The 26,248-nt window shown below is 38.6% G+C and overlaps 1 protein-coding gene across 3 annotated transcripts in view; it reads left to right on the forward strand.

The window, feature by feature from the left end:
• The window catches only part of nsun3 (NOP2/Sun RNA methyltransferase 3), a 143,293-nt gene that overhangs the window by 89,033 nt on the left and 28,012 nt on the right, over positions 1-26,248 (forward strand). For 2 of the 3 annotated variants that reach the window (XM_039744988.1, XM_039744986.1), the window contains exon 6: positions 2,673-3,087. The exons of the other annotated variant lie outside the window; for it this stretch is intronic. In XM_039744988.1, the coding sequence (XP_039600922.1) occupies positions 2,673-2,934 (262 nt within the window). In that variant the 3' untranslated portion in view covers positions 2,935-3,087. Of the gene's footprint in view, positions 1-2,672; positions 3,088-26,248 lie in introns of those variants that run through there. 3 annotated transcript variants of the gene reach the window in all.

The raw sequence follows: 26,248 nt of genomic DNA on the forward strand, positions 1-26,248 counted from the left end.
AAGGCAATGAGCCGCGGACCTCACATTACCACTACATCTGAAAGTACACCCTACACAGCTGTTAATGGGTTTGGAGTAATAGTGACACCAAGGCTGTCTAAAAGGCATTCATAGATTTTTGTCCAAAATTATGTTAATTTGGTTCACTCCCAAAACATGTGGCCCAGTGAGGCTGGAGCTGGATTGCAACATTCACAGGTTCGATCTTGACCTGGATACATTTTGGACAAGCAAGATTAATTAAATATTTTAAGTTGAATATTTGAATGCTTTGCACAAATGGAGCTAGAGTGTATTCTATGCATGGGCTGCTTTCCACTCCTTCTCTGAGATATTAAATGAAAGGTCCCTTCCCCAATGAACTCTAGAATCTTGAAAAGGGAGAGACTTTAAGATGTCTCTCTATTATATAAGAAAATCTTAGGACGAGACAAGACTTTTTCAGAGAGATAATTTCACGTCCCACAAGACGAGACTTTGTGCCAAGAGATGCATTGAAAACCTAACAGGTCCAAGCAGGGGCAGAAATAAAAGACAAAGAGTAGAAGACAAAGTAGAATGTCGTAAAGAGGTTCAAAAACGTTGGTACGATACACATGCATAGCAGGTTAGAGATTATGAAAGTACTAAAATTCGAAAGTCTCAAAAAAACTGATAGTAAAGATCACAGCACCAAAAAATGGAAATTATTACTCAGTGAAATAACGGAACTGCCAACAGAGATCGAATATATGGACATAGGTGGTATGACAGAGCTACTTCAAGTTTAATTTCAAAGAAACCACAGTTCGGTCAGGTTTATATTTATGATCACGGTGAAGCAATGCATCATAGAATCGAAAGAGTTAAACGATTGGATGTATTATAAATTCTGCAGCCAAAAATGGATACAAATCCATATGTTCAAAAGTATCGAACTATACACAAAATCTATCTGAAAAACATGGACAAAGAAGTTTTCTTGGATTTTTATATGAATCCAAAAGATCACAATCGCATATACTGTATAATAAATTAACGTGTTGAATTGTCAGCAATAATAGATTCGAAAGATGGAGATATCAAAGACAGAGTTGATATTTGTGTTTATCCAAAAGCACAGCATGATTCATCACAATCGGCAGATCCAGGAAATGACTAGTGTGTAGGGGGGTTGGCGTGCGAATTGAGCAGGGGGCAGAGCCCCCTAGTTTTTATATATTATTAGGATGCTGTCTGAATCTTCAAGATCGATCAGTATTTCTTCTGGAATAGAAATGGGTGAGAGGTGTGGAAAATTGGATAGAATCTTTTTTGCAAAATTTATGATTTGAAAGTAGTGGAAAAATTGTCATGCTGTAAAGTTAAATTTGAAGCGTAATTGTTCATAAGATACAGAAACATTATCTATATACAGTTCTCTAATTGTTTTAATACCTGGAATTTTCCTAAGGTTAAGTGCTGTGTAGGTTTGAGAGGGTGAAAAAAGTGCTTATCATGTAGAGGTGCAACAGATAAAAGCTTCTCTGCATTAAAGTGCATCCTGCATTGGTTCCATACTCTGAGTGATTGATGGACAATTGGCTTAATAGTATATTGATTATAATTAGTATTTACTGGGGAACAAAGCAGGGCATATAGAGAAGTACAGCAAGATTTTACTTCTGCTACAGACCAGGCTTGTGTATATTCATCAATGTGTGTCAATTTCCAGGACTTTATAGCTTGTATATTGGCTGCCCAGTAATAAAACTGAAAGTTGGGCAGTGCCATGCCACCTTCTGCTTTAGGTCTTTTGCCTTTGGAATGTGTGGATATCTCAAATTCTGGAGGTCTTTTTTTGCCCACTGCAATCAGACAATTCAATACTTCCACCCCAATGTACTTGTTAAGTTTATTTTTATTTATGTATTTATCAATTAACATTGATTGACTATATTATCTGTCCTTTGAGTCTGTATCCTTGTTTTTATGTTTCTGCTGCCACTTGCATCTAAATTTCCCCATGGGGTTAATAAAATGTATCTAATCTAATATAACAAGTGATCTGCATGTATACTGTACCTTTGGACACCTAAGTGTATGGCTGGTAACATATACCATCTGAAGCAGAAGAACAGGTATGAAAAAAATTAACAAATTTCTAGCTGTACTGTATATGAAGAAGTGACCTATGTTTAAAACTTTCTCATATACTTTAAGTCATTAATTCATATCACAGCTCACATTCACAGTCTCAGAAAGTGGTTGTCAGCTCCTTTCTTAACTTGGAACTAATCGGAGATGGAGATTTTAGACAAGCTTTTACATAACATTTTAAATTTTAAAGTAGACTATGTGTTTGAGAGGTTGAGCTGTTCCTGCTCTGCTTATGTATGCATCCAGCTGTTTTCTTTCATCTGCATAAAACATCTCTAATTATACCAGGTGTCCAAACTGGAATAGAGATAGCAGTGAATTTTACTGATGGCTGCTTATGAACATTCATGAGACATAAGTAACATAAAGTTTGAGTATTGTTAATGTATCTATCTTAGTCAATTTCGGTGACTCACTCTTTGTTCCAATGTCCAGTTATGATTGCTAAATATAGCGTATTTAATAATAATTTGTGACATTTCAGGACATAGAAGAATTAAATCTTACTCTTGTTAATCTAAAACATAACAAATTTTTGTATTTTGCATTTCCAGGTCAGCCATCAACTCAGTGCGCCCTGGCGGAACAGTAGTTTACTCAACATGTACACTTTCAAGGGCTGAGAATGAAAATGTTGTAGCAACAGTGCTATCCAATTGTGACAACATCGAGCTTATAGATCTCAACAGCCTCACTGCTTCCATGTCAGTGCACTTCTGCTATGCACCTGGCCTTCACATTGGACACTTGATTATTCCAGAGAATTCCAGACCCTGGGGACCAATGTATGTCGCTAAGCTCAAGAAGCTCTACTAAACTGATTTTGTTCTATTTATTTTTCATCTTATCATCATTTCTACTCGCACTGTACTACTTGTAGCCAGTACTTTTGGAACATTAACACTAGAATTACCAGAGCCTACGAAAACACTCGTAGATCCGTCCCACCTTAAATCGCTTCTTAAAACCGTTCTCATCTCTCCGCCAGCATCTTTTGTTAATCTAAATTTGCTGATAAAGAAAAGTTGCAAGTAGCCTGCTGTTCCATCCCCCCACCAACTTAGAACGTGCACAAACTTCTCCCAGCTCATGCCTTGATTGATTATCTGGGAGTGAAGTGGAGTTTTAGAGTGGAAATAATAGATCATTATTTTGAATACACGCATTTCACGTGTGTTCCGTTTCTACAGTAATCCGTGTAAACACATTTTTAAAACAGAAACGTTTTTCATATTGTAGTAGTAAATGACAAAATGTAGTCATAAACTATATAATGTATGAAGCCTGAAGTCCAAATATCAAAGAAACAGTTTCACAAAAGATACAAATATAACAGAACAAGTATGCTTTTATTCAAAAATATAAGTGCAGAAAAAAAGCCGCCTTAGCATGCCACATTGACACATACTTATTACAACTGCCATGGTAGCGTAATGGTATCAGCTCCTGACTAGTAATCAAAAGGTCATGAGTTCAATCTCGCACGATTCAGTTTTGAGAAGTAAACTGCTCTTATTCTTACTATTTTAAAATAAAACATACATTTGGTTTCAGTGTGTAACAGCCAGTGTAATTTATGATACTTGTAAAGGTTATTTATTTTTTTTTTCACTTTTCATTCTCTCAGTCTTGTTCAAGATCCTTCCCTACCTAAAATCTGACACTGCTGTTTTCACATGAAGATGCGCTGTAGCTCTGCAGCGTACTTGTGACTGCATTCTCGTATCAATGCTTGCGAACTGCAGTGCCTGCGTGCACTTTTCGTGGCATTACATGTCTATTTTATGAGCATGCCCGTGTCGCTCAAACACAGGAACATATGTTGGTGAACAAGTATAACAAAACAAGTGCACTTTTATTCTAGACTATAAGTGAAGAAAAAATAAAGCAAGTTACAGTAGGTGGTTGATGCAACAGCTTGCGTGGTGCAATGCTAAGAACTGGTGATTTCCGATCCATGCTATATTGGGGGGATCGTGAAAGCGACTGAGAGAATGGAACTGAATTAAAAAAAAAAGAAAGCTAACCTTTACAATTATCATGCATTTACTCTGGCTCTTACAGACTGACTGAAATCAAATGTATGTTTTTATTCTAAAATAGTACAGTACATGCACTATTATTTGAAAACGAACAACGTCAGATCAGGTTTGAATACACGCTGACGCTGTTACAGAAGGCGTCAGCTTATTCAGTGCAGCAGTTTCAACGCACAGTACATGTAATATTATCTGAAAACAAACGAACAAGCGTCAGATCGGGTTTGAATATGCGCCTGATCTGACGCTTGTTCGTTTTCAAATAATATTGCATTAGTGTGATGATGTTTTTACATATATTGTCTCTTTCATTCATCTTGCGGTTTGTAATCAGTGACCGCGTGTTTTTTTCCCTGATCTTGCCAGTTCGCACATGTTGCTGTATGGTGGTGTTTCTTTTGTACTCCAGGACACGCAGAGGACAGAATAGTACAGAGCAGTAAGTTCAGCGCTATATGCAATCAGACAGACAGAGAAGGCACTAGATATATAAATAAACAGGGAAGGCACTGTATAATAGATATATAAAAAACAGCTAAGGGGATAGATATATAGATAGGTAGGTAGGAAGGAAAGGCACTATATGATAGGCAGACAGGGAAGCTCCTATATAATAATAAAATTATTGTTATTACTATATAGATAGACAGGGAGTTCAGGCAGGCAGAACGGCGAAGGTTATTTATTTTTAACTATTTTAGAATAAAAACATACATTTGATTTCAGTCAGTCTGTAAGCGCCAGTGTAAATGCATGATAATTGTAAAGGTTAGCTTTTTTTTTTTTTTTAATTCGGTTCCATTCTCTCAGTCGCGTTCACGATAACCCCACCCCCCTCCCCTCCATCTGACACTGCTGTTTTCACATAAAGACGTGCTATAGCTCGAATGTTATTTATATGGGGAAGAAAGTACAGTGTCAGGTACTTATTCAGTGTAATAGGAACCATAGCACAGAGAGATGTGTACATTGCAACAAGAACACATGTCGTGAATGTAGGAAGGGTGTGTGGGAATTGATAATATTTGAATGTGATGATTTTATATAGCACGGATCGGAAGTCAGCAATTCTTAGCACTGCACCACGCAAGCTGTCGTATCAACCGCCTACTGTAACTTGCTTTATTTTTTCTTCACTTATAGTCTAGAATAAAAGTGCACTTGTTTTGTTATACTTGTACACCAACATATGTTCCTGTGTTTGAGCGACACGGGAATGCTCATAAAATAGATGTGTAATGCCACGAAAAGTGCACGCAGGCACTGCAGTTCGCAAGTATTGGTACGAGAATGCAGTCACAAGTACACTGCAGAGTTACAGAGCGTCTTTATTTGAAAACAGCAGTGTCAGATGGGAGGGATAGAGAAGGATCTTGAACATGACTGAGAGAATAAAAAGTGAATAAAAAAAATAAATAAATAACCTTTACAAGTATCATAAATTACACTGGCTGTTACACACTGAAACCAAATGTATGTTTTTATTTTAAAATAGTAAGAATAAGAGCAGTTTACTTCTCAAAACTGAATCATGCGGGATCGAACTCATGACCTTTTGATTACTAGTCAGCAGCTGATACCATTACGCTACTATGGCAGTTGTAATAAGTATGTGTCAATGTGGCATTGTAAGGCGGCTTTTTTTCTGCAGTTATATTTTTGAATAAAAGCATACTTGTTCTGTTATATTTGTTCCTTTTGTGAAACTGTTTTTTTGGTATTTGGACTTTAGGTTTCATACGTTATATAGTTTATCCCTACATTTTGTCATTTACTACTACAATATGAAAAACGTTTCTGTTTTAAAAATGTGTTTACACGGATTACTGTAGAAACGAAACACACGTGAAATGCATGTGTTCCAAATAATGATCTATTATTTTCACTCTAAAACTCCACTTCACTCCCAGATAATCAATCAAGGCATGAGCTGGGAGAAGTTTGTGCACGTTCTAAGTTGGTGGGGGGATGGAATAGCCGGTTGCTTGCAGTTTGTTTTTATCGGCACATTTACAGGACAAAGGAGAATTGAGAACGGTTTTAAGGTGGGCCAGATCTAATAATGGCAGAGCACCATTATTCAAAATGTCACACTATACTGTTTCAGTCTAAGAGCTTCTTTAAATTTTTCATTCCATACCCCATAATATTACCATAAAGTATATGAACCATTTGGAAATAACTGCTTTGTGTAGAAATTTGTCTTAAAATATGGTCTGATCTTCATCTAAGTTGCAGCAATAAACAAATAATCTGTTTTAACTAATGATTCATAATTTATTGTATTGTTCTTGTACATTCAGAATGTACTATTCAAATATTCACAGTTTAGTAGTTTCAAAATAGGAGAACCGTGAGAATAATGACTTAAATAAACATTAATTGGAGTCAGCAAACTTGGAATCCATTGATGTCAGATTTGAGGTGTGGTGGTTTAGAGCTACTTTGACTTATTAAAAAAGACTGAAACATTTTGAGTTTGCAGTTCATAAGAAGCATCTTCTGATGTGAAGCTTGCCTTGCCAAAAAAAGAAATCTTAGAAGATCTGCAATCAAGAATGCTTGATTTGTATAAGGCTGTAGAGGGTTACAACCTAATTTCAAAGTGTTTAGATATTCCTCAGTCCATGATTTAGTATTGTGGATAATCTTCCCTAGAAGAATAGTCAATGATGTAAACAAAACCCCCAGAGTAACAGCGAAAGGCTTCAGGATAACATTTTTGTTCATAAATCTCCCATATGCAAAACATTGAACAAAAATAGTGTCCATGGCAGAACAGAAAGGAGAAAGCTGCTGCTCTCCAAGAACACATCTCTGCATTCCTGAACTATGCCAAAGACCAGAGTTGTTTGTTTGGGGAGAAAAGACAGCAGTACATATGACACTGAAAATATAAAAATCAAAAACAGTGCAAAAAAATGATACAGAGTTTGTTCATTATTTACTTTTCAATTTGTGACCATGATTCTATCTCAGGAGGGGGCATATGATTCCTCTTTGATCTGGACAGTGTTATTAAATTAATATCAACCATCTTATTGTATTTCTTCATTGTAAGCACTTTCACAAAGTACTTCCTTCACATTAATTTTCTATCACAACTCCTCTTATTTGGAATTTCTGTCTATAATGTACAGTATATGCAAAGTACATATGGTAATTTGTCATGCACATACTGTAAGTACTTATAAAAAAAGGTTATTCTAAAGAGCTTTGCATATACACCATCATTTTTGAAGATTCACATATTCATGTAACATGTTTTTAAGTTAAGGTACCCCTTTTATATTTGCACAGAGATGGAATGGGATTTGAACCAATGGTTTTGGCTCTTTACCTCAAAATCACACTGTATGCTTGTACACTTGTTTATGAAGTGTCTAATGTTAGTGTCTTGCCTGAATTACCACTCTGTCGTAAACACCTTAAAAAATTAAAATAAATGAGGAGTTATGTGCTGGCTGTGTCCCAGTTTTCTAAATTACACTTTAGCATTGGCAGCCATCTCAAGGGGTTTTTCAATCCATACTGTTAATTTGATTAATCCTGTGAAGAGCTCTCCAAGTTTTCATTCCCAAAGTGCTTATCTGCTTTCACTACTGCTCACTTTTTTACAACCCAAAATACAGAGTTTCAGTTGCAGTGACTCTATTTATTGTTTAACGAATACAGTATATTGAATTTTGAGAGATTATGAATTCCTTCACTTCAGGATACTGTGATGTTGACTGTACCATGAAGTAAAGGTAGGCATTCAAGGCCACGACATTCATGACTGTCCTCTCCTAGTACATAATATGTTTCTGTATAGGAACAATAAGATTAAAATTTTAAAAAGGAAACAAAGTACACTTATCTAACTCTTTACTGTTTGCTGTGGACCTTCTCCTAATAAGCTCCAACTTGAACCCAAAAGTCTTCCTAATTTTGGACTTTATTAATTATTCATGGCATCATCTTTTGTGAGACAGAATCAAACCTTGAATGGTTTGCTAGTCCATTGTAGGACATTTTCATACACCCACATTAACATTCACATGTGAGAAGAAAAATGAATACATAAGAGAAAATCCCACAGACGCACTGTAATTTGCAATTGCCCCATATCTAAACCTATGCTATTTTGTTGTTGAAAGTGAAAACAGTACATAACTTTTTAAAAATCCAAGTAGTTGGGCAGATGATAACAACTCCTGCTTTATGTATTTTTTAAAGAAATTCATCTCTGGTAGTCCACGGTGGTTAAAATATGTCCAGTGGAAGCAAATAAAGTTGAACAAAGAATAAAGAAACTGGGGAAAATAAGGGTTCACAATGTGACAGGTATGTAAGTCAAGATTTTATATAAAACACTTTTTGGAACAAGTTTTCTACAGTTCACTGAACAGAAATTGTAGAGACATGCTGGACCAAACAGACACTTTTCATCAAAGTATTTCCTTGTTTACTTAAGATTAATAGTTGCAAATTTTCTGTAGCCTATTACCAGCTTTATTTTTTCAGTGTATAGAGCCCCAGTGGATTTGGAATGAGCAGCAAGTGCTTAGTTGTGTGAATGTTGAGAACCTGAACAATATAACAAGACATCCTGAATCCATAAACCTGAAGAATCATTTAGCTGATTCAGTGTGACTTGGAACTGCGAAGTTCAGCATTTTAATAATTGGGACCCAGGTTGGTTGAACAATTCATTAACCATTACTTTTTCTTCTTTCTTGTCCAGCACCTTATTCGCTAGGTCACACCTGTAATCTGTGATTCCTAATTTTAATATTCAATGGTGTTTCATTGAAAAGACAACTTTTCTATGCTTCAGCAAAAACAATTATAAGTGAACTAGCTTTGTAAGCCCGTGCTGACTATTGAAATTGTCAAAAAAAAATTAATGTAGAGATGTCAGGTAATTGAAAGGAACTATTGTGGGTATCCATCTGCTAGGAGGATTTGTTTTGCCGACGTGCTCGCATCGCTTGTCTAGTAACGGCGAAAGGAAAAGTAAAAGGGATACCATTTTGCCGATGTTAGCGGCTAAGCTACTTTGTCTTTCTTCGGAGGTTTTGTTTTGTTGACGTGCTCGCCTCGCTTGTGTTATTAGCGTCTAAGTGATTTTTCAGTTTCCTCGGTTGCAGAGCACTTACCCAACTCCACCTTTCACTTCCAGGCCGGACAGACACACACACTTCCATGTGTAGACATTTTATATATAAGAGATGCAATACAAATAAGAGTCACCAACATACGTAATGTACAAAAATCAAGTTTACTGTGTGATAATCTGTAAAATATGGAACTAATTCAGAACAAGCAATAAAAATAATGAAGGCAACTGTGCTTAATCTCATTTTAATTGTGTAGTCTTAGTGAGAGTCTGGCTGCTATATCTGGAACCTGGAAAATGTGTGTTAGAGTGAGCTGTAAGTTGTATTGGTGAGGGAGAATGACCTCCACTAGTATTGTGCGGACCTTATGGACCTTCAATCTATTTGTAATTTACCATTATTTTTACTACAAAAAGTAATTTATCACATACAGACTAAAGGAAAGACAATCTACTGGAGTTGTATTTTTATTCTTAACTTTTAGGTTTAGAAGTGGTGGATTGTGTCCACCACCACTGATATTTGGAATAGGAAAGGTTGCAGACCCTAGAAAATAAGCGCAACTGCTTGTGTCTGTGCCCACCTCAGCATAGTGATAAATAACCTTGGTGTGCTGCAGTACTGCAAGGGTAAATGAGTTTTTCTTTTCCTTCTAAAATGAGGACTGCTGGTCCTCTCTTGCCTGATCAGACTGTGATTACTATGGTAGGATTAGGCTTCTGTTTCATGCAGCTCCTCTCTTCTGTGGCCAATAATCCTTTGAGAAAAAAATACAGCAGTCAGTATTTATTCAGAAATGAAATGATTGATTGGAGTCTCTAAATTGCCCCGGTGAGCATGTTTCTCTATGCATGGGGTGGTGTGCACTCTAGGGTGTTTTCTTTCCTTGTACCTGCCTGTAACTCAAATTGGTTTTGGAGGCTATGGGGAGAATAAAAAATTGGAGAGGTAAGATGGATGGCAGGTAGAAACTAATAAACAAAGCGAGATGTAAAATTGGCTGCATAAAAGCACTTTATTCTGGGTTTTAATTTTTGTTAGTATCATTTAATAAGAGCTATTCAGATACAACAGATACCACCATGCATCAAAATATTAGCAAGAAAGTCAATTCAGTACAAACACACTGTTCTGTTAGCTCTATAGCCCCCATTACATTTAAGAGTTTTTTAAGAAATGATGGGTAAGTATGTCATATCATTTCCATAGCTGCACTTGTGAGGGATTATCATGCTGCTTATTTCCCATGAATACTTAAGTGATTCATTAATAACCCAAGCATTTACTTTCCCAAGAGTTTTTTTTTTTCTTTTTTTTTTGCTAAATGGCTAGAGCTGCTCATGTGCAAATGTAATTGTTAAGTAGACAAAAAAAAAATAGCAGCATCAAGTCTGTAAATCCACATTCAACTTTCAATGAAATTCATCATGTGCAGCTGCAACTTTTGTTATTTCCACTGGTTGACACTGAGAAGGACACTTTACCTTAACTCTTGCTGTTCTGATAAAAGCTCTTTGTAAAAAGGAAAGCACTGTATAAAAATCAATGTAATGATCCCACTTATTTTAATTCAGGGTGAGTAGAAGCCTTTCCCAGCAAACAGACAATAAACAAGGACCAATCCTACAGGGGATGTCAGTCAATCACGTAAATGGACGCATACATCAGGCCAGGGGCACATGCTCCCTGGGAATGTGTTCTTTTCGGATTGCAGCTCATACCTGAACCTATTCATATCCTTTCCCATTAAGCATGGTGGAGATATTAAGACAATAGAAATAAGGTACACAAAAAGATATAGAGTACACCCCCAAAATTAGCAGGGGTTACGTTCGTAGAGCACCCGTGAATTGTGAAAAACCACAAATTTTGGATGTAGTTGAAAAATGCCTATTTTTATAGTTTAAGCCCTAAATATGCCCCCAAAACACTTTCATTTAATTTCAAACTCAGCTTAATACATTACCTAAAAAAAGAATGTAAAGGTAAACCTGTATACTGTACTGCTATTTTTCCTGCAGTGCTAGAATGTAAAATACTGATGTTACTGCTAGAGTATATGTACTGTAATTCATGGAACCGCGTTTTCATTGCCAGAAGCCTTAGAAGGTACAGGGCGTTTCAACGGCATCTTGGGGCTTTAACCCTCAAACTGCCACATACTTGGGGGTTAATGCATCCCTGGATGCCAAATACTTTTTTGCTGCACTTTAAGTAAATGTCACAATTCACAAAGAAAAAGTAAAATTTTAATAGAACACATTTTTCGTCCATGCAAAGAGCATCACATTTACTGCAACACTGATCATTTTGCACACTGCTAATGAACTGTAAAAACTATTTAAAAAACTACTTGAAAAATATGTACAAAGTGCAACTGATGTCATGGATGAAATTAAGTATACAGTAATCCCTCGCTATATCGCGCTTCAACTTTTGCGGATTTTAAATGTAAGCATATCTAAATATATATTACGGATTTTTCGCTGGGTCGCGGATTTCTGTGGACAAGGGGTCTTTTAATTTATGGTACATGCTTCCTTAGCTTGTTTGCCCAGTTGATTTCATAAAAGGGACGCTATTGGCGGATGGCTTAGAAGCTGCCCAATCAGAGCATGTATTCAATATTAACTAAAACTCCTCAATGGTATGCTTCCCGTGCAGTGCTTGATTGTTTGCTTTTCTTGGTCTCTCACCCTCTCTGACATTCTCTGCGCCTGACGGAGGGAGGGGCTGTTTGCAGGATACAGACGCTCCTCTACAAAATGCCGCGATAAGCACGTATTGATTTTTTGATTGTTTGCTTTTCTTATCTCGCGCTCTCTTTCTTTGACATTCTCTGCTCCTGACAGCGCTCCTTTGAAGAGGAAGATATGTTTGCATTCTTTTAATTGTGAGAAAGAATTGCCATCTCTGTCTTGTCATGGAGCACAGTTTAAATTTTGACTAAAGGGTGTTATTTCATGTCTAGAGGGCTCTAATAATGTTAATAGTGTGGGAGAGTTTATAAGGGCTTAAAATATATAAAAATAACCATACAAACATATGGTTTCTACTTTGCAGATTTTCACCTATCACGGGGGGATCTGGAACGCAACCCCCGCGATCGAGGAGGGATTACTGTATCACTGACCCAACTGCGCTTGAACTGGCAGCACGCAAACACACAGAGGTAAACGCTGACTCTGTCTAAATTCCAGAGACAGTGAGGCTGCAGTGTGTCACACTTGGGTCACAGAATTGCACAGAAACACAGGAGATTGTAGGGACAGGAACTTTATTCAAACACTTCAAACAAACAAACATGTCTCTTTGAGAAGTAAAAGAGCTCAGTATGCAGTTAGTTATCTATTAAAGAATAGACAAACATCATAGGGGAGCACAACCCCCAACATGAGCAGAGAATGTCTGGGGGAGGAGAGAGAAATGGTAATGTAAAGATAGTCCCACCGCTAGTTCCTGAAATGGTGAAGACGGTTCAGGAGCATTTCTTTCTTTGCAGGATGGCCATGAATCCACTTACAGTCCTCATATACACAGGCAGACGGTAGACAATGCAGATGCCAAACACGAAACGATGCAGGACAAAACGAATAAGTACAGGTAACCCAACAGAAGGCAGACAGAGAAATAGGAACTTTATAGAAACAAATTACAAAAACTTTTTTTTTTTTGCTTTTGGTCACCAGCCCCATTTGTAAAAGCCGTGCTGACATCCTTTGACCCCAACAGTCCCAGCACCCTTAGCAGAAGACCAATCAGAGCCACTGAAGGGACTGCTGGGAGTCACAGTTTCAAATTCTATTGGCTACTTTCACCATCCCAAGCCGCGTTTCCTCTACAGCTTCCTGTTCTCTCTACAGTACAGTATTGCCATGAAAAAAGCCATAAAAATTACGGAAGATATTTGCAGTTTCCACTAATAATTATTAGATAGGTTCTAAGGAAAAATCTGCGAATGACTGAGGCCGTGAACTCTGAACCGCGATTTTGCGGGGGTCTACTGTGTTTGTCTTGTTTAAAATACAGCTTTCACACCAATATACATTGCAGTATATAAAATACAAATAACGTACATACAGCCAAAGAGAAGCCATGAAACAAGTTAGACAGGTGCGTTTGGCAACTAATGTAACTCATGAAAATGTAATTTTAAATTGTATTTACTTCATCAAAGAGTCGTTTGTGTTTATTAAATAGATTTGTAGCAATGAGTCATATTCAAAAGTAATAGCGAAAATAGAAAGTTTGTACACTACATTAAATATGTTTTTTAACAGCACTTTACAATGTAGTTAAATACAGAACACAAATAGGCTTGCAATGGCTCAAAAGCATTCAAACACAGCAAATTGAAATTGAAGTGATGTGAAAACAGCATTGTTGTATGTGTGTTAGTGGTGGAGGTTCTGTGACTAATTACTTAAACACCAAGTCAAGTTGGGGAGCATGCACTGGTACAGTGCATTGCCGCACCCACTACACAACGAAACAACTCGGGATCCTGGTTGGCAACCCCCTAGGCAGACACGCCGTCTAGTCCCACCCTCCGGAAATGACCCTCTAACAGCTGCAGCGAGGTGTTACGCGGGTGACCCCTTGGCCTGGTCCAGCCACTCGGGTCTCCAACAATGAGGATCTTACGAGCTGGATGACCCTCGGGGAAATGCCCCACATTGCCGTAGTGCTGTAACTGATGCTTTCTCACAATGCAGGTATTGTGCCTCATACGGGACTCCATGAACAACTACTTAAACATCACATTTTTGAAATTAGCAATTGGAAAAAATACTATCCATTGATACAAAATTTACCAATACTAGCATAAAATCATTATCAGTATTAACTTATAAAAGGAATGAAGTAACTAAAGTTTCCCATCTAACTTTTAGTGTTAGGTAAAACACATTAATCCATTAAAATAGTATAAACAAGTAAGAACTTGGAAAATAACTGATTTATGATAGAACAAGAATACAAATGCTGCACAATAGGCAAGAAGATTAGGGCCTTACCACAATTGTTCATGTATATCCAGAACTGAAAGATCAGGGGCTTAAGCCACTGGCGCCCTCCCACCTGCTGACACCTCTGTCCAATTTTAAAACACTTTCCTGTATTTTTATCAGTTAGGGCAGCTACACCTTTCTCGTATTATTAAGTAGTTTAAACACCATTAGGCTTTAGATTGATAATATTAGTTATTTAAAATAATAATTTGCAGATAATATACTGCTCACAAAAATTAAAAGAACACTTTGTAATCAGAGTATAGCATCAAGTCAAAGAAATGTCTGGGATATTGATGTGGTCAGTTAAGTAGCAGAGGGGGTTGTTAATCAGTTTCAGCTGCTTTGGTGTTAATGAAATTAACAACAGGTGCACTAGAGGGCAAAAATGAGACAACCCCCTGAACAGGAATAGTTTAACAGGTGGAGGCCACTGACAATTTTCCCTCCTCATCTTTTCTGACTGTTTTTTTCACTAGTTTTGCATTTGGCTACGGTCAGTGTCACTACTGGTGGCATGAGGCAATACCTGGACCCTACAGAAGTTGCACAGGTAGTCCAACTTCTCCAGTACATATGCCATTGCCAGAAGGTTTGCTGTGTCTCCAGGAACAGTCTCAAGGCCATGGAGGAGATTCCAGGAGATAGGCAGTTACTCCAGGAGAGCTGGACAGGGCCGTAGAACATCCTTAACCCATCAGAATGACCAGAATCTGCTTATTTGGGCAAGGAGGAAGAGGCTGAGAGCTGCCATAGCCCTAAAAAATGACCTCCAGCAGGCCTCTGGTATGAATGTCTCTGACCAAACAATCACAAACAGACTTCATGAGGGTGGCCTGAGGGCCCAACGTCCTCTGTTGGGCACTGTGCTCACTGCCCGGCACCGTGGAGCTCGATTGCCATTTGCCATAGAATACCAGAATTGGCAGGTCCACCACTGGTTCCCTGTACTTTTCACAGATAAGAGCAGGTTCACCCTGAGCACATGTGACAGATGTGAAATGGTCTGGAGAAGCCATGAAGAACATGCTGCCTGTAACATTGTTCAGCATGACCAGTTTGGTGGTGGGTCAGTGATGGTCTGGGTAGGCATATCCATGGAGGGACGTACAAACCTCTACAGGCTAGACAACGGCACCTTGACTGCCATTAGGTATCAGGATGAAGTCCTTGGATCCATTGTCAGGCCCTATGCTGGTGCAGTGTGTCCTCCTGGTGTACGACAATGTCTGGCCTCATGTGGCAAGAGTATGCAGGCAGTTCCTTGAGGATTAGAGAATTGATACCATTGACTGGCACCCACACTCGCCTGACCTAAACCTAAATCCAATAGAACAAATCTAGGATATTATGTTTCAGTCCATCCGACGCCACCAGGTTGCACCTCAGACTGTCCAGGAGCTCAGTGATGCCCTGGTAGAGATCTGGGAGGAGATCCACCAGGATCAGAGGTGGGTAGTAATGAGTTACATTTACTCTGTTACATTTACTTGTGTAACTTTTTTAAAAAATTGTAATTCTAAGAGTAGTTTTACTGCACCATACTTTTTACTTTTACTTCAGTACATTTGTGAAGAAGAAACGCTACTCTTACTCCGCTACATTGGGCAACACTCGAATCGTTACTTTTTTTCCATTAGATACGCTATATTTTTGCCAGAGAGAAGCTGCCAGTGGATCTACTGTATGACTGTTTCACCAATCAGAAGTAGCAACAATAATCACAAGACTCAATTTCACCAATCAGACGTAGCAACAATAACACATGGCTTAGTTTCACAAATCAGATGTGGCCATGCAGACACATGACCACACAAAAACTGTGGCGGCATAGCGGCACAAACTCCTAACAGACAGCAGACAGGGAAAGAAAGAATATAAGTGAAACCTCAGTTTGCGAGCATAATTAGTTCTGGATATGTGCTCGCAATCCAAAGCACTTGTATATCAAAGAGAATTTCCCCATAAGAAATATTTGAAACTCGGATGATTCGTTCCACAAACCAAAACTATTCATATAATAACGATTAATACAAAATATAAAGTAAAAATACATAAAACAAATTGACCTGCACTTTACCTTTGAAAAGAATCATGGCTGGTGTGAGTGAGTTTCTAAACTCTTGTGGGATTTCACCCACGACACGCAGAGGAGCGTCCCGAAGCAACCGCAGGCACCCAGCACTGTAGCAGTTTGCCGTAAAAGCGAATCTGAAAAGATTGCAGTCCTGCTATAAGCACCTGCTTTTGATGGGTGATACAAGGTACAAGGAACATTATTAATGCGCAGGGCACAGTATTACTTGGCCACTAACCTGGGCATGATCCTGCCTGACTGCTGTGTCTGTGTATAGGAGAGTGGGAGATGCCGCTACAATAAATAACCGTGCTGTTCCTGTTTCAAGCTGAATAAAGATGGTGTTACTAAAGTATTGAGACTCTGCTTCATGTTTTGGGGTGCAAGACAGGGACTCACACGTCACAGCACACACACGTTATCACAATGCTGTAGTAAACAGTATACGCTCGTACGGATGTTGACTATATCAGTGAGGCACACCGGCTGACGAGTGCCCACAATCCCACAGCAAGAGAGAGAAGAACCATCACGTGACGCTCGGCAGACAAAGCGTATACAGACTACTCGTATTGTAAGACCTCGCTCGTTTATCAAGTCCACATTTTTTTTAAATTTTAGCTCGTCTTGCAAAACACTCGCAAACCAAGTTACTCGCAGTCCAAGATTCCACTTGTACATGAAAAATGAGAGCCAACATCTGCTGAAGCTTAACCATCACTTCATTGAGTGAAGAACAAGCACATTTTAACCAAACATGCACAGACACAGACAGTCAAGGTAAAGTGAGACTTCTTGTACATTCAGAAGCTGCCTTGTTCTAATGTTATTTTCTATCAGCTGTGCTATTTGGAGGGCAAGTTAATATGCAGTATTATACTGTCAGTGTAAAGTCAGTATATCTTGTCACTGTAAGTAGTTTGCACTGTTCAAACATACATGTTACCTACTGTAGGTATTGGCTTCAAAAGCTTTGTTGTGAAAAACTGAAATTTGGAACTTTGTGTTATTTGTGCATCTTTATTTTGTAAAGATGTTATTTATTTTTACTCATTTTTTAATTTTATTATTTGGAAATAGCAGAATTTGCACATTATTTTATATTTTTTTCTAAAAAATTAATCATTTATTATGATCAAACAGTTACTCAGTACTTGAGTAGTCTTTTCACCAAATACTTTTTTACTCTTACTTGAGTAATTTTTTGGATGACTACCTTTTACTTCTACTTGAGTAATATTATTTTGAAGTAACGCTACTCTTACTTGAGTACAATTTTTGGCTACTCTACCCACCTCTGCCCAGGACACCATCTGTCGTGTCATTAGGAGCATGCCCCGAAGTTGTCAGGCATGCATACAAGCATGTGGAGGCCAAAAAACTACTGAGTACGATTTTGAGTTGCTGTAATGAAAATTTCTGCAAAATGGACTAGCCTGCCGCATCATTTTTTCACTTTGATTTTCAGGGTGTCTTTGAATTCAGCCCTCTGTAGGTTGATAATTTTAATTTCCAGCAAACGATGTTGCATCCTTTCATTTCTAACACATTACCCAGTCCTTATCAGTAGAGATATCCAGCATGATTTTTTTCCCATTGAGATCTAATGTGTTTTCAAAGTGTTCCTTTAATTTTTTTGAGCAGTTTATATACATATGCTTACATAATTGCCTGCCCTTCCATTTATTTCCAGAGAAGTGAAATGGTTAAACTTTTCGAAAGCAGCAGGAGAAAGACGCTGCTGTGTGAATTGGTTGCGTGCATGCAGTCAGCTTGGCATCCAGGCGACTGTAAGACAAGTGATAGAGTAAAATATAGCAAATATACAAGTTCAGGCAACCACTCTTAAAGAAAAATAGAAACACCAAACTATTTCCTAGTTGAACTCGCACCGAGCATTTCTCTTTTTTAATATGTACAATTTTGCAAATTCTCCAGTGGTTTTCAAAGGGAAATTGTGAAATTTTAGAATTTATGAATATTTGTTTGAGATATCTGAACAACTGTCTCAGGTAATTTCTTTGAACAATAAGTGTGTTACATCTCAGCAAAACTGATCCCCAGGGGGCCAAGTTGTTTCATGCAGACAGACAGATGGACTGAGAGACAAGAGCTTTTGCAATAGGTGCTTTTCACATTACATGTGAACGTACCTAAAAACCAAGCAAAAACAATGCTCAAAGAACAAAAAATTATTTTTCAGATCTGATTACAAAGCCTATATAGAATCACCAATTAACATCTTTATGTATATCATCAGGATAAATTAGAGAACATGAAATAAACTCCTCTAGACAAAGCGAGAGCATACAGACTTCAAATATGTGTAGAAGACATGCACTTAGCTCTCAGTTTGGCACGTAATTCAATATTTTAAAACAAAGAATTTAGTTTCAATTTTGGTTTCTAGCTCAGTTTTACTTTGTGACTTTGTGATGTGATCTTATTTTGTCTTTGACTTCTCCCACCCCTAAACCAGAGTACCCTTGGTTATGTTCAGCAAGAAAGCAAGGAAACTGATTGAAGTCAAACAGTTTTAATGTATAGTGAGCAAGAAACATATAATATACCGATAATACACATTCAACAAAGTCTGCCCAAACCACCCTGCAAATTTATACAAGTCTGAATTAGTAAAAATTGTGTTTTTTTACATATATGTATACATATAATCCACAGGTTAAGATGGTTCAGACAAAATGAAATGTCCAGTTTAAATGTAACAGCGAGGTGAATAGAATGTGTACAAGCCAGCAAAGCACTATTCCCAACATATAAAACTGATTATGTTTCACCATGTTTCTGGAGAGATCCCATTTGCCTCACCTTGATCCTTCTCCAGTTGTTCACCAGACATGTCACCTGAGGTGTCCATCTCTCTTAGTGTGAACCTGACCATCAGTGATCTGCTAGAATTTTTTTTTGGGCTAGGAGTAGATGCTTCTCGATACACCTGACACTACTGTGTATTAATATTGCTAAAGTTTATTTTTGATGTTTTTTCTTCTTCTCTGGAACACTCTTGCAGTTCTAAAACCCTTTTTAAAGGGCTTCCAGTGACGCCAAAACGTCTAACATCTGTGCTGGAGCAATCACGTGCCATTTTTCTTACTTTCCCAGAAAATTTCTCAGAGCCAATGAGGATGAGGAAATTAAACAAAAGTACAAGCAGCAAAAAAAAAAACAAGTGCAGGTTATGATTTAACAATGAGGTGCAGTCCCAGAACTCCACGCTGGGTAGCATCATCAGTGCACTGGTATTTAAGATGGTCACCATGTTTCTCTCAGTGACAAAGCTTGTAAATGTTATCTCTAAACTTTTTCGCTACTGCTTAATTTAGAAAAACTGGTAAGGAGTTAAGAGGTTAGGTTTTTCTTATTGTTGTCCTCCAACAAGAATGTTTTGTGACAGTTAAGTTTGGAGAACACTTAAGGCCAACTATGCAATAAGATTATATCTCATAGAATTGATATGTAAGGTTATCCTACTGTAATGAGCTCATGACCAGGTGGCAACTGAGATCAAACATGAAAGGCTGTTGAGTCAGTAAAATGATAAAAGATCATTTGGCTTTTGGAGCTTATCATCCATTTCATAATGTGGTCATCCATGTCACTCGTTTGAAGCAAAGCACGAGAAAAAGTTAAATCAATTAATCTTGTAAAATACTTCTGATATTTGTTCTATGAGAGCTTCTTATAATGACAGGAAACTCTAAATGTATGTTCTCGTTTAAAATCCTATCATAATTAGACCACATTTTTTTTTAATGCTTGTATTCATGTAAAAATAGCTTGGGTAATGTCTCTTCAACTTTCACTTTAGCACACAGATTTGTATTGCATCTCTTTTGTGCTCTTACTGCTAATTATTTCATGTTCAATTGCTTATATACCTAACAATGGAGGCTGTTTCCAATGTTCAGACTCTCTACATGCCTGAATGTCTCCTTGCTTTATGATTTTACTGTATGCATATGTACTAAAATGAATCCGCAAACTTCAAAATGACTGTTTCAGTTTAATTAAGGAAATTATCTCTAGACTGGTGATTCCCAACGTGGGGTACACGCCCCACTAGGGGGCAGTTTGATTTTTTAGGAGGGCAATTCGAGAATTTAGGTACGTTAAACAATTTATTAAATGAAAAAACAGAAATTCACTGTTAAAAATAATAGAAAAAAATAAACAAATATTTTTTTTTTTACAGAGACATTTATATATTTATATAAACATAGAAGGGATGGTGAAGAACCCCTTAATTTATGATTTTACAACCGGCTTGGGTTTTTCTACTTAGAAATCGTTTTTACCATTAAAATAATATGAATTGTAACAATGATTATAAAATGTTGCAATATAACAAAACTATAAAATGATCAAAATATTACAGAAAAAGCTGTCATTAAAGTTATTTTATATTTATGAATATCACGTCTCTTATTATACGTTTCTAAAACTGTATTTGCTCTATTTTCTTATTACTTCATTTTATATATATATATATATATATATATATATATATATATATATATATATATATATATATACAATTTCTTAGTGATTTCTTTGTCAGTACTTCAACTATCCTTTCCCTGTTTTGTTTCCATGTTCTTTGGAAGCTTGTTTAGACTAAATTAATGACATTATGGGCTTCCTCCACATAAGTAGGAGTTCACTTTTTGAATAGGTATTAATAAGAATAAGAGATATGTTACAGTGGACATCATGATTTTAGAGAGGCCTAGGTGGGGCATGGCATAAAAAAGTTGGTAACCACTGTTCTAGATGTTAAGCCACATGACACTAAAAGCATATCCTGGCATATGAGCATTCATGATATCCCACATCTTTGGGCAAAAGATCTGAAATGCAGGGATGGCAAGTATTTCTTTTGACAAACAGAAACGGGGAATAAACAATCAAATTTACAAAACACTCAAATTAAGAAAAAAAGCCTGGTAAGAAAGTGGTTGGAATGAAATCCAGCAGACAGCACAGAGCTCGAGAAGCTCAGTTTAGATATATAAATTCAACTTGCCTCCTTTAAAAGCTTACTTTGACTAAAATTACCCACCTTCCAGAAATACAGTTTTGATAGCTCTAGGGTAGAGAGGCAGTAGGTGAACTGGAATTTAGGGTTCCATACTGTGGAATAATCACAAAGAACAAAAATAAAGGTTTGGGACAGCCACCCTGTATACTTGAAACAAGCAATGAAAAAAGAGAAAATGATGGTCTTTACAGACTGAGTTCAAGACGGAACTGAATACAATGTCAAGATGGTGTTTATATAGAGGGTTGACAGGAAGTTAGGTCAGAAGTGCTAAAAACCAGAAGTGATGTCGGGATAGTCAGGTGGGATTTCCTTCTGTTAGTGTGCAGAGGAGGAAAGAGAAAAGTTGTTAGTGCACAGTGCCACCCCCGGTCCAGCATACAATTGCAATTATTTAAATTCATTAGCTGCCTCCCATGCACACATGTGTAACATGGCTCCCCTCTGCCCAGACTTGTCAGGTGGGATGGCCCAAACCAAGAGGTCATAAACCCATGAAAGAGCATTGGTGTTTGCGTGAAGAAAGCCCTGGCGATGTTTGACCGTAAACCTGTAATGTTGGAGGTCCAAAAAACCACATTGTGACTTGTGGGTTTGACTCCTTTTGTAATGCCATCCACTGGAAAGGGGAGTGGTCAGTAACCAGAGTAAATTTCCGGCCTATGAAGTAATGCCCATTTGATCTCCACCACCCCTTACCTGGTTTCCTGGTCCTACAGTTTCAAGCTTAGGAACATGATGGGGTGTTCAACACCATCAATGCTCTTGCTCAACACGGCACCAAGACCTGTGTCCAAAACAACGGTCTGGAGAGGAAAAGGCAAAGAAAAGTTAGTAGCCTTCAGTACTGGTACTAACACTGGGGCCTGCTTTAGGTCACAAAATACAGTGTCTGCTTTTCCATCCCATACCACGTTATTTGGGGCCCTTTTCATTGTTAAATCAGTCAAGAGAGCCGCTCTCTTGGAGAAGCAAGGTACAAACCGGTGGTAGTAACCTGCTAAACCTAGGAAGGCTTGGACTTCCCTCTTGGTCTTCAGGAGGGGCAACTTAAGTATGGCATCAACATTTGAACACTGTGGTCTAACTGTTCCCCTGTCCACCAGGTAGCCTAAATATTTGGCCTCCAATTAAACATTTCTTCAGGCTAATCCAAACACCTGCCTTACCAAGTGTTATGGAGCACAGCTTGGACCTTCTGTAGGTGTTCCTTCCTTGTACTGGAATAAATGACAACATCATCCAAGTAGGCAGCACTGTAGGAATTGTGGGGACAAAGCACTATATCCACTAGGCAAAGGAAGGTTGCCAGTGCTCTTTGCAATCTGAATGGAAGGACACAATATTGTCAGTGTCCATTAGGGGTCCTAAACGTCGTCTTTTCCTTTGCAGAGTCCGTTAAAGGAAACTGTCAGTACCCTTTTGTCATGTCAAGAGTGGTCAAAAAGGAGGTCATCCACTCGTGGCATCAGGTAGGTGTCAAATTGTGAAACCTGATTAAGCCGAGTGAAACCATGGCAAAACCTACAACTTCCTTCAGGTTTAGTGACCAAGACTATGTGACTGAACCAGGGACTATGACTCTCCTCTATTACACCTCTGCTTTCTTAGCTTCTGGTAGTCTATGCAGGCATTCATAGATGATACCCCAGGTACAGTAAGAATGTCATGCTCTACCAGAGAGTTTTATCCAGGTTTCTCACTCACCACCTCTGGGACAGACAAGATGACTGGTTCCAGCTCCATTCACTGTTTGGCTGTCAAATTAGGACCAAAGTTAAGGACTGTTTTGAGAGCGAAGAGTGAGCGGAGCTGTCTGGAGTGAGGATCCAGGGTCCCTATCCTTCCATGGTTTCAGCAGGTTTATGTGATAAACCTGTTCACTCAGTCAATGATTGGATTGTTTCATCAAATAATCAATGAGTCCCTTCCTCTCCTTAACTTCAAACAGATCTTACCAATGGGCCAATAGTTTAGAGTGGGATCGAAAAACAATTACCATGATGCGATCTCCTGGGCAGAACTCCCAAAGAGACGTGCCATTGTCATAATAACTTGTACCTTCTCCATATGTTGTATGGCGTAATTGCGCAATATGTTTGTGGAAGGGACGGCCTCTTCTTACCAGCCTTCTTTTAGGATATCCAATATGCCCCAGGGTTGATCCCAGTTCCTCCCACCCTCGCTGATCACCTTACCCAGCCTCTGTGTGAGGGTCTGGCTAAAATGCTCTATTATACCATTGGTTTAAGGATGGTATACTGAAGTCTTTAAATGCTTAATTTTGAGTAATGTGGCTACTTCCCTGAACATCTTCAAGGTGACAGGCGAACCCCTGGTCTGTTTATACTTCTTTGGGGGTGCCAACTCATGTAAAGACCCCTATCAGCTCCCATGCGATGGTTTTTGTGGTGGCCATATGCAAAGGGACAGCCTCGGGATAACAGGCATAATCAACAAGGACCAAGATGTACTTACTGTATGTCCTCTAGCTGAGGGTTCTATTAGCCCTACTTTGTGTTCAAAGGAGATGTCAATAAGGGGAATGGGAGTCAAAGGAGCATGCTCCTTTTTTGGAATCTGTCACAGTTGACACTCCGGACAGGAAGTGCAAAAATGACAGATCTCCTCGTTGATCCCAGGCCAATAAAACTGGAGCTTAACGTGCTCAAGTGTTTTTTCAGCTCACAAGTGGGCACCTACGAGGTGATTGTATGCTAATTCACAGACTGGCTACTGAAAGGTCTATGGGATTACCAACAGTGACCTTACCTCCACTTCATGTTCTGCTACCCGATAAAGGAGGTCATTATTAAAAACAAAGTGTGGCCCTTGTGGCATGGAATGGTAAGTTTTTTTTGGCAAACTTGAAGGAATCATCATTCCACTGTTCCTGTTTATAGAATGCCAGTATTGGCCTAAATTGGAAATGTAAAACAGATAGCAGGTCAGGGCCAAACTCAAGGGGTGTGGTTTCAGCCTAAGACATTGCTACATCATCTGACGTTGTCTCAACTTGCGACGTCACAGATTCCACCACGTTATACTGAACGACTTGTGACACCTTTTTGTTGGCTTTAAACAAAGCGTGGTGGCAGCCTGGGGCAAGGTATCCGCATTCATCTCTAGGCCTAATGGTTTTTTCAGGAGTGGATTTTTGTATACCGCTTTTACTTTAAGTCTTGCCCCAATATCACCGGGTTGGGCAAGTTCTCGAAAACCACTACCGTAAATGCTCTTAGCATGGCCTCAAATTTAATAACACAAAGAGGCAGACCTGTACCAACATTTTTCTCCATGAATACAGGTTAGTCTGTTCTTTCCTTAAAGATATAGTCATGGTAATACAAAATGGCGAGTGACAATGGAAATGCCGTAAGTACCACTCTTGTAAAGGGAACAGAGAGATGGTTAGCGAGTAGACAGAACCTTTCTCTCTTTGCCCAGCTGCGGCCTGTAGGCTCTTTGAGCAGAGGGCAGTTGGAGTTGGTGTGCCCTACCTTCCTGCACTTGAAACAGCTCAGGATGGGGCTGGGGGTTGTGTGCTTATCCTTTGATCTTATTGTGGACTCCATATTGGAACGGGCAAGCTCCTGGTGGGTGATATGTCCCATCCGGAGTTCACAAGTGGACTGCTCTGCTCACTCAGCTTGTGAAGCCTCTCTGTTTCACTCTAGAGTGTCAATTAGAGCCTCCATATTCTAATAGGGTTGCCTCTGGAGTGGCTATATGAAAAACTCAGGGAGGGTGTTACGAAGGTTTTAAAAAGCGACCTGCTCCACGATATTTCTGACATCATTGACATTTGGCTGTAGCTAGCATTCTGTCTTGCCCCACATATTGAAGGCTTGCAAGCAAACTGGTCGCTCTGGGTCAAACCTCCACTCGTGACATATCCTCAGCTGCTAGTCTAGCAAAATGCCAGACCTCTTTAGGACCTCAGCATTGAGGGTGTCATAGTTGGCAGCATTATACTCCGAATGATAATTATACATCTGCTGTGCATCACCCTTCAGGAATGCAGCGAGAAAGTTAGCCCATTTTAGTGCGCTCCCAGTGATGCCTTGTGGTGGTACATTCAAAAATCAAAAAGTAAGTTTCGAAATTGTTCTTCTCATGTATAGGTAATAATACCTGGGAGGATGCCCATGACTTGTTTGCTGGATGCAATACACTCCCTCTTGGACTTTGAATCGCTGGATTTCCATGGCCATGTTCATCAGAATGGTGTTAAGGTCCTGCTCCTCTGCCATTTTGGAAGTACAATCTTGCTGACTACACCAACTGTGGAATAATCACAAAGAACAAATATGAAGATTTGTGGTAACCACCCCATATACTTTAAACAAGCAATGAAAAAAATGACAGTTTTTACAGACTGAGCTCAAGAAAGAACTGAATACACATTGTAAAAATAATTTATATAGAGGGTTGACAGGAAGTGAGGTCAGAAGAACTGGAACTAGAAGTGAGGTCAGGACAGTCAGGAAGGATTTCCTTCTGTCAGTTTGCAAAAGAGGAGAGAGAAAAGGTGTTTAATGGATAGTGCCACCCCTGGTCTGTAATAATTTAACGTCATTAACTGCCTTCCATGTGCATGTGTGTGACAATACATTCTCAATGGGAGTACAATGGTTCCTGGATTCAATTCCTAGCCAATATTCCTGTAGGATTTGCATATTCTCTCCACATCCATGTCATTCTTATTTATTTATTTTTTGCCATACCGTAATCCCTCGCTATATCGCGCTTCGACTTTCGCGGCTTCACTCTATCGCGGATTTTAAATGTAAGCACATCTAAATATGTATCACAGATTTTTCGCTGGTTCGCCGCTTTCTGCGGAC

This window comes from Polypterus senegalus, chromosome 2 (assembly GCF_016835505.1).
Source record: "Polypterus senegalus isolate Bchr_013 chromosome 2, ASM1683550v1, whole genome shotgun sequence".
NCBI lineage: Eukaryota > Metazoa > Chordata > Cladistia > Polypteriformes > Polypteridae > Polypterus > Polypterus senegalus.